The sequence below is a fragment of the Pavona decussata genome, unplaced genomic scaffold, assembly GCF_977016875.1.
Source record: "Pavona decussata unplaced genomic scaffold, jaPavDecu1.1 SCAFFOLD_40, whole genome shotgun sequence".
Lineage (NCBI taxonomy): Eukaryota > Metazoa > Cnidaria > Anthozoa > Scleractinia > Agariciidae > Pavona > Pavona decussata.
The window spans coordinates 332,679-342,548 of record NW_028145462.1 but is presented as its reverse complement, the minus strand read 5'-3'; the positions used below and the strand labels follow the sequence as shown (position 1 = coordinate 342,548).

The window sequence follows — 9,870 nt, the reverse complement described above, 5'->3', positions numbered from 1 at the left end:
CAGTCTGTTGAACGACGGTCGTTTTAATGATATTTCCCTCCTATCCCACCAGGGCAGCGTTGCCTCAGCAACTGTGCACTACCCCAACATTGAACAGAGGTTAGACGGGAGGGGAGGGTGTATCAGCGGCTAATTCCACTGGTTACCGTTATCTGGGTCGACCCGACTATCAAACAATGGCTAAGCTGTATTTAAAACCAGTATCGTTTCTAAGGAACACCGCGACAAAATAAAAGTATCGGACACTGTAGAGAAGTATCTAATCAGTAACAAATTGTACAACAAATAATACAAAAAAAAAAAAAAAGAAGAGCAGGGCTGGTTTCACGGTAATATAGTGATTCCAATGTTTAAGTTGGATAACCCAAATGAATCCAATTCAAATACGCAGTAATTGGGCTCAGTGGGTTTTCAATCTAGGGTAGCCAAGATAAACGATGAGACTACAGTCGGCGGTGGGATTTCTTCGCCCTTTTTTCTCTCCTCTTTTAAGTAAACGAGCACAAACGTGGATATTGTGATGGTGCTTCGAGTGAAATTTAATTAGGAATATCCGATAACAACTAAAATAACAATATAAGCTTTGCCTTACAATTTTTCTTCCGATGCTAACCTCCCTAGCGCCATTGTAAACATTTGGGAAAAATCAATTAAGATGCAAGGAGTTAGATATACACACTGATCTTTCTTAAATTGACACCTGTTCATTCAAAAAGTTTCCAAATTCAAACTGAGTGGACAGTTATAATTCTCATTGAAATTCTTACTAGCATGTAGTTTCAACAAAGCTAAAATTCACATTTAAAGGGTAAAAGCTATATAGTAAAATACCTTGAATCTGGTTGTTTTAACTTACACAATAAAAAGATGTGAGCATTGGTAGATCGCTATTTACATCTAGAACTGATCAGGGCAAGCTTAACAAATTCAGTCTTATTTACCAAATAATCATGATCTCTTGCTTTTACATTATAACCGGAAAAGCGTTTTAAAGCTGGGCTGCTTCCTTCTTCTACAGTGTTTCGCTTTGTTTTTAGTTGCTTATGTTATTTTTTACATTAATTTAATGCTATACAAAGCGAAAAAACACGCGAACAACCAAAGGCAACCTCAGCGTTATCATAAAAGTCATGCAATAGTTAAATGTGTCACGTATCTGTGAGAAATATATGTCACGTTACGAAGTCTTCAAAAGTATATTGAGAAAGAACCCTTTGGGAGAATGTCTCCTTCTGGTAGGAACGTTTCTTCTGATGTCTACGGGAAATGCTTTAACCGAATTCAGTTCTTCAGTCTTCAGGTTGAATGTCAGACAATGCAGCTCAGCAGGCACTGGCGAAGACTTGCGATTGCCTTGGTGGTCATTCACGGGACAGATAGCGTAGTTCATGATTCATCGGGCTCTGTACCTCTTCTTGAAGCCGTTGGGGTCGAAGACTGAGTTTTAGCAGTGGAGATGAGAAAGTAAAATTTTGGCTTGTAGCACAAGATTCAGTCCGTTTCTCCTTTATCATTTGATGGATCCTGTGGCGAAAAGGTTATGCCATTCGCCACAGGGCCCTGCAAGTTGAAACTAACAACAAAATACACCAATGCACCTGGCGTAAAGTCCCTCTCCACTTTACCGATCTCTGCGTTCTTTCCAAAATACAGCTCAAGATTTCCTTGTACCAATTCGATATAAGGATGTGACTTCGTACGGCCCGATGATTGCTTCATTCGTATTCTTCCTTTGCATTCCCGCAACTTCTTCCTGATATCAACCCGCCAAAATCGACCAACATTTTCTGGGGAGTAGTCGGTTTCCCCGCGGAACAAAGTGTGGCGACTGATAAGGCGAGACATGCCCTGTCCTTCCTTGCCTACAAAATGGGTAGCATAGAAACATCGCAAATGATTTTGAGATTTCTCTTTGCACTTCTCCAAGACCTGGGTATACTTTGGCATATATTCCAGCGAATTGCCATCAAGAATTTGAAGAAAGCAAATGGCCATCTGGTAAAACTCTGGAAGGCAATCATGACTTGAGGCCACCAACCACTTCTCGCACACGTGAAGGCCTTGTTCAAGACTATAACATCGTGGCCCAGAAACAAGCATGCAGACTTTCATCAAATGCTGAGCTAAGCGGTACTCGTTTTCTTTCAAAACCAGATCTTCCAGGAGTTTCAGTAAGTAATCAAGATTTTCCTTTTTTAAGCTGTCGATTGATTCACTGGAACTCAAGATAAAATGGGCCTGAAGCCGTTTAAGCTCCAACTGCGATGATTCGCGGAAATGCTTAGATGTACAAATTGCTCTGCAGGCTTGCACTACGTCTTCGTCAGCTTTGCGTCTTCCAAGAGGGGTATACCTTCGTCGAAATATCTTCATCAAGGCCAACCTCAAATGATTGCACAACCGTTTTGTTTCGGCAGGATCGATGAGGTGCGCTACACTTTGCACTATGCCATCAACAATGTCAAGAAGATGGAAGGAGTCACTTATGCAAGTCCTAAAGAAGGGTGGTGCAAGATTTGTCACGAAAGTTAAGGTCTCGTCAGCGTCACCGTTGCAGATGCTGTTCATGATCCATTTAATACATTCCAGCCAAACCTCAACCTCACCAATCAAAGGATGGGGATAGGTTGGGGGAAAATTGCGTGCTTCTCGATGTGCCTCAAGGACTTTACTGGCCTTTTCTTCAAGACTTTCTAAATCTGCGATGTCACCACGATTGATCATGTACTTCAGTTCAAAGTACAGAACGACTCCTTTCGTATGGCACACGTTTTTGTATCCAGATTTTGTTGTTGATCCATGAACTTGAAGGGCACGTTGAATAAGCTCCTTTGCCTTTGGAAACGAAGGAGGCTCCTTCCTGGCACAAAACCGTGCTGCGTTTGCATACATCGAGGAATCGTTTAGCTTCTCAGCTGCCTTACAAAATATTTCTGTTGCTCGATCTGAATCAATATCTTTCAGTTCTTCAAACAAAATAGAGAACTTGAGCTTCTCCGTCTCTCCTTTCTTGTTGTAGACAAAGAGTTCAAAGATGAGAGGAAGTAGTGTTTCTTGTTGAAAGATCGGGAACTGAAGAAATTTGTCTACTATCCCAAACACATCACGCTTTTGCAGTTGATAGACTCTCCTCAGGATCAGGTCTGCAACCAAAGGATGCTGAAAAGTGTATCTTTCTGGTGGGTTTTCTCTTCCCAAACGTGCCGGTTTTGATGGTATCATTAAATTCATCAAAAATTCTGAGAACAGTTGCTTGATGTCATTGTATGTGGCACTTTTCATCTCTGGCACGCGAATGTACTGTTTGAACGCTTCATGCAGAAGTAGTGCTGGCGTCGGAAGATTACTGTACTTCTGTAAGAAAGCCACAACTACAGCAATTTCTTGTTGAATTCCACCCAGTTCGTTGAATGTGTCTTCTATGATCTTCTCAAGTTTAGGGCGAAACTCTTTCACCATGGCAAGGAGCGGAAAGTGAAATACCCGACAAAGGCCAGATATTACACTTTTCTTAGACAATGATTCATCAATGGTGTCAATGTACTCCTTGTACTTTGATTTGAATTCACGAAGGTCAGTGACTGATTCTTCTAACTTGACATTGACGTGGAAAACTTTGTGAACCTGAGAAGACTCCACAGTTCCTTTTGTGGAGGACTTTGATCCTCGCAAACAACGCAATAAGAGGACTCGTTTTCCTTTGTTCTGAAGTATGCGGGAAAGCTTGTTTGATACCCCTTCAATGGCGCCAGATTGTTTTCCGTCGATCAAAATTAACGGTGCTGTGTTACAGATTTCTTCAAGAGCCGCTATTCTCTCTGCTAGTTCGTTTGGAAACGTTTTGTCCTCATCAGAGTAACGATAGGAGCTTATGTCGATAAATGCACAAGGGTATTCTTTGTGGAGATCCCAAAGTACTCGACGAGCAATTGTACTGCCACCGGAGCCTGGCGAATGCCTGATTTCAACAATCAGGGGCTTTGCTAATCCTTGGTCAAGAAGACGTTGAACGTGAATTTGAATATCTCTCTCAATCTCTCTTCTAGCATCTTGATTGTCGAAGAGACTGGCAAACGAAATCTGATTTCCTGAAAGGAATGACTTTCTCTGTTGTTCCAAGAAGCTCTCTTGCTGTTTTTCAGACTCGGAGGGGTTTTCAGCGTCCTCTGGTAAATCTTCGCACCCTATGTACAGGATCTCTAGGTGTTCCTTGATGTAAAGGTACTGCCTTGCACTGAGAATTACCGGAACCCCAGCATGGGAAGTTGGCATTCGCAGCTTTTTATCTGCTGACGTGTCAAGCATGTCTTTGAAACCCAGATTAAGAATCTTTGGAGACAAACCGAACCCTTGAACATTAAATCTTTCAGAAATACCACTTGGCCAATTGTTGTTGTCGACAGATACAAAATTCAAGTTCAGGTTGTTAAAGTTTTCTGTCAGTCGACTTAACGTGATCTGCAGGTATGGTATGCTCTTGTCACTGAAGGGAAGAATGAGACAGATCACTGGCTTCAGCTGATCAAACGTATCTGGATCAGAGCAACATCGAAACAAACTGCTGATTCCCTTTACCGCGGAGACCTCCCAATCCTGTAACGTCTTAGAGCCACCATCGTTGTCACCAGACCTTCCATTTACAAATACCCACTGAGTTTTGTTGGGATCAATCTGACGTACCAAGCTCTTCATCGTACTCTGATTCAATTCTGTGGGTGTAAACATGCTCACTAGATTACTTTGCCCTTCTTTTGATGTAAATTCTCGATAAAATCCTTCTTCTTCCGACATAGGATCGAAATCTAAGATCATCTTCCAAGCAACACTTCTCAACATGGAATAGCATTCGAGATTCTCATGCGGCACAGCATCAGTGACAAGTATGTACTGATTTTTCTGGGTATCAAAGCCACCAACCACATCACGAAACTTCAACCATTCATCCCACTGAGGACCACTACGTTCATCACGACTAGAAGGAGGTTTAGAGGTCCCACTGCCTGGTTGATTTGCAATTAGGGCATCCAGTTTTTTCTCTATGGAATCTAGTTGGTTTTTGAATTTATCTTGCTCGGCAAGAAAGACCTGCTTGTAGGACTCTTCTCTGATGAAGACTTCATCTGTAAAACAGAAAGTAAGTTGCAACAAGAATAATAGAAGAAATCGTGATGCAAGGAAATCCAGGTGAGCCTAACAGTCATGAAACACAGACCCCACGAACCGAAAAGCATATTCTTCCTGAACAAATCAAGGTGTGATTCCATTCAAGCACGACATAGGCAGGCCCGTAACAAGGCTAAAATAACTAGGGGGGCGGAGCAAAATGGTTAAACAAAACTACTCTCCCCCCCCCCCCCCCCTGGGCCCGTCACCCCAAAAAGACAAACAGATTAGGGAGTTTAAGATACAACGAGAACATAAAAAAGGAGTAGATTTAGTAAGCAAATCAATAACTTTGCACCTGCGTCACACTTTTTGGTACATTTCTTTGCCGTTTTTTTTTTACGCGGACTACCACGTGAAATTTCCTAATTTCACGTTTGAAGGAGGACGTAAACAAACGAGGACAAATTTTTCTTTCTCTTTTTAAATTTGGAATTGGGCAGTGAGAATCCGACTGCAGGAAAATTTTGCTCTTGAGAGGACGTATTTATGTGGCTTTCGACAACGCGCGAATACTTAATTGTTAAAAACTAAGGGCATTTATATTGCTATCAATGAGCGGATTTCAACAGCTTTCACGGTTTGAGATTGGTTGATTTGGATCCATTTTGGTTCTTATTTCCGATTCACAAGGTAGGAGTACCTTCGTTGCCGTTGTAGATAAAAACAAACTGTTAGCTAAAGAAAATGACACTGAGGTAGTAAACAAATTATTGAAGGTTGTGAAAAGGGACTTGCAGCATCAGAGTTCAAGACTGATTGATCAGTGCACATTAATCTGTTATAAATTATCATTTTTTGGCACATTGTTTTTTAACTTCCAAAAATTCTGGGGGGGCTCAAGCCCCCCCTGCCCCTCCCCCTGCTACGGGCCTGACATAGGGCAAATCTTCGAAGTTATGTTTTGGCTTTTTGCATGCCGTAATCGCGCTAGTGAATCTGGGACACTGTATTCGATCAACGATTTTTCGACGGTACAAGCACGATTATGGCCTTGAGAAAGTCAAAATATAAGCTGGAAAATTTACCTAAATCTTGTCTGTTAATTATATTTTTTGTATTATATTAGTTACGAAAGTGAATGCATCTGCGGATAAGACAAGTGGCAAAACGCTAGAAAAATAAAATTAGAATCCCAACTCCAACGTCGAAAATTAATCCAAGTTTCAGGTAATTACAGTCTCACAAATATGGTTGTACTGGTTATACTTAAACGTTTGTAAGGCTGTTAAATGAACTGCGATGATTTGGAGATATTACATGTAGAGTAGAATTAATGCCGATAACTCGATCCGTCAAGGAAAAAATGCGGCCAAAAATATTTTGAAAGATGAGATATTGGGGGTAACATTACTGAAGAGTAAATCACGGCAAACTGCAGTTTTATGGGTTTTTTTTTTTTTTCGAGTTTTCTAGATTACGTTGTCGTAAAAGGATAATAGGTTACCAGACTTGAGCTTGAGCTCGGCAACTTCGTTTGGATCAGCACCAAGTTTAATGAAGTTGGCTGATAGAAGAGGCCAGAAGTAATTAAATTCTGCATCAGACATCTTGTCTGAGGAGGGATGTCCCAGCAATTTGTTACGACACTTTTTTAATTCTTGCAGGGCAACTTCAAAGCCGGGTCTCTTGTCTATCTCCTGTTCGCATCTCGTAGAAAACAGAAGTGCCGTCGTCAATAATGAGAAGTCCCATTCTTCAATGTTGCCATTATTGAAAATGGTTACTTCTTCTTTGCTAAGTTTCATCTTCCCCTTCTCAAATGCAGCTGCATCTGCAGGCTGATTGGTCCACGTGGGATTTATTTCCACGAACAGCTTCCTGAGTGTTCGAAGACCCACTCCATAAACCAACTTAAAAATACGCAGAATGTTCCTTCTGGAAATACAAAGTTTGCATGAAAGGGCTAAATTAGCATGGTTCTAATAGGGGTGATGATATTTGCGTCGGGGAGGAATACCTTATGGTAGGAAATTTTCGCGAAAATTAACTCTCCTGTTTTGAAAATTGTCTTTGTTTCGTGCATAGGTGAAGGCGTAAGGTAATTTTTAATAGGGGTGGCAGTATGGTTCTTGTTCAAGGATCCACTAACCCCAAGCTTGATGCCAGCCAAAGACTTTGTTCTTTTTTTTTTATCTTTTAAATCCTTAGAAATCACTGCAAGGTTCATGTCCGATCAAACGTGACCAACGTGACAAGTTATTTGTACGAAACATGGCCGCAATCAGTACCCTTTTTATTCTATTGGGGTGGAAGTTTTAAATCTCATATTACCGTGTGATAGTAAAAACGTGATTTACATGATTTAATGCCATAAATGTACTATGCAGTACATCTGGGAAACTAAACGTAGCCTCACAAACCGGTAAACACAACCACTGGGCAACCCTATTATTATGGGGCTTGCTATTCGTCCAAAAAAATACCGGAAATTTCCGGTGTAGAATCGATTGAAACAGACATTTTCCGAAATAAATTTCGGAATTGTGGGTGTACTTCGCGAAGATTGTCCTAACATTCTCCAGAATACCAGAGAATTCCGTCCCATTTGGCCAGTCCTACCCGGGTCAGGTTCTCCGACGTAAGTAGATTGTGTTATTTCGATTTACGTGAAATAATTCGTGAATGGAACAGGTTTGAATTCAAGTCGGTTGCGGTTAACCGAAAAAAAAAAAATTTCCTTTCGCTAAATTTTTGGAAACTTTAAATTGGAACGTTTGGCTGAAAGGAAAGTGTGGCCCCATGTTTCTCAGTTACCAGTAATGCACGTATGAAGCGCACCCAATTAGCCTGAGTATCTGCCCTTCCTTAGTTCCTATCTCAAAAGTCCTGATGCCAGCTCAGGTTACACCTTACAACTCATCCACAAAACAAAGACAAACGTGACGGGTACGGGTGGTATTATATTCTTATCAGTCACTTTGATAGTTGATATTTCTAAGATTAGGTACAATCTTGGACAGAATTAAAGCTAAATTAACCCCTCTCCCCCAAAATCAATGGTAAATTCGCGCGCATGGCAAAATGCGCCATTTTTCCATCACTGAAATGGGGGCGGGGGTGTCTTAATTTTTAATTTCAATAATCCAAGATTGTAGCTACAAAATTACTTTCCCCTGACCCGGTAATTTCATACATGTATTGTGATTATCATATCACGTATACTAGACCTTACAGAAAAAAAAAAGATCCCGCGGTTCGAATTCAAACCCATGACAGCGACCTTGTGGATAAATCATGTGTGTATTCGTGTCAGTAACACAACCTACGGGTAAACAGCCAACACATAACCAACAACATGGAACAGACAGCTCTTAGTGCCCCGGAATTCTGAAAAATGGTCCCATACAGATATTTTAGCATTTTATCGAGCAGCTGGACTTCATTTATACACTGCTTTAGGAGTTCAATGCCCCTTGATCTCATCGCTGTGAAAACACTCTCCAGTATTCTCGAATCGCTTCTTGTCGCGTTATGAATGGTCAGACGTCCCTTGAAAGAAAACTGTAAACAGTTGGCTGTAGGCATACTAAGAATATCAAAATTGACTGCTTGCGATAATTCTATGACATCCTGTTGATTTAAATTAACTTTCATGCTGCGAACTCAGTTTTGTTATTCTCAGGTTCACACACCAAAGATCGAATCAAGTTACCATATAAATACTTTCGTTTTTAAATCCCGAGGACGTCTGACCCTTTAAGTAAAGTCTGATTTTGGAGTCTTGATGGCAGCTTGTTTACACTTACGAAGCCATAATGAGTGGTTCAGTTTAGGAAGTTATGTAAATCCTTGACTCAGTTGGCATAGAAAAGTTGCTACGATTTAATGGAAGGGAATGAATTTATTGACGTCACTTTCACCTAATTTTAGCTAATTTTCACAAATCAAACCTATCTTTCATTTTGATACGAATAAAAAGCGTCGTTTGCGGCGATCGTACGAATTGTTAGAGCTGTAATAACACGAATTGTGAAAGTTATTAAATATGTAACACGCACACTCACCCTTCATTGTCTGACATGTCTGGTTCTCAGTTCCGCGTCAAGGCATTTTCAAATCCAAGCATCATTGCATCAGTTCCTCGACGGAAATGTCGTTCTTCATTATCATTATCAGTGTGTTCGTTGCCAGTCACTTTATCTCTGCAAGATTTCGATAACATGCAGTGCAAAACCGTTCAGTTGAGACATTTAAATACCCTTAGAAAACTACCCTTGAAAAGGCTTTTACATGAATACTGACATTTTTTACTGGTTTATTCTTCAGGTTTTTACAATTTAAGATAGCGTAAGTTTGAGAAAATTAAGCGAAACAATAGAAACAAAATTCAGTGAAACAGCTTACGATTTTTGCGGAGGTTCCTCTGTTATATGCACACTTCCATGAAGGTAATTAGATGAGTTCTTTCGCTTTCACTTTCGGCTTTAATCCCGGGCTTCGAATGTTATTTGATAAGTAATCTGCACTCAGTCCTCCAGCTTGTTAGAAGCAATTATCATTTCATCGCAGGGTAATTTCTGAAACGGTTACCATAGCAATCTTGATTTCGTTTGAACTCGATCCGAAAAGACAGTGCATCAAATCAGGCCTTGAAATTTTTGTTCGACTCAACGGAAACGGATCATGCACAAACACGGTATCACGGGTTTTATCTCGGGGCGGTCACGAAACATCTGCTGTGGCCCGAAAGTCCTGGGTATGAGA

At 40.7% G+C, this 9,870-nt stretch overlaps 1 protein-coding gene across 1 annotated transcript; it reads right to left on the bottom strand.

The window, feature by feature from the left end:
* Nucleotides 1–513: 513 nt before the first annotated feature.
* On the bottom strand, nt 514–9,806 carry LOC146483024 (sterile alpha motif domain-containing protein 9-like). Its single transcript, XM_085106350.1, has 4 exons — nt 9,511–9,806; nt 9,171–9,308; nt 6,611–7,041; nt 514–5,120 (listed from the first exon to the last, which is right to left on the bottom strand). Exons 2-4 carry the CDS (start codon nt 9,185–9,187, stop codon nt 1,492–1,494), a joined length of 4,077 nt encoding a protein of 1,358 aa, XP_084962476.1. The 5' UTR covers nt 9,188–9,308; nt 9,511–9,806; the 3' UTR covers nt 514–1,491.
* Between the last annotated feature and the right edge of the window lie 64 nt (nt 9,807–9,870).

Excerpts from the sequence above, each read along its gene's own strand:
- LOC146483024 (XM_085106350.1), bottom strand. Across the intron at positions 5,121-6,610 it reads CGAGCTCAAGCTCAAGTCTG|ATGAAGTCTTCATCAGAGAA; the intron begins GTAACCTATTAT and ends TCTGTTTTACAG.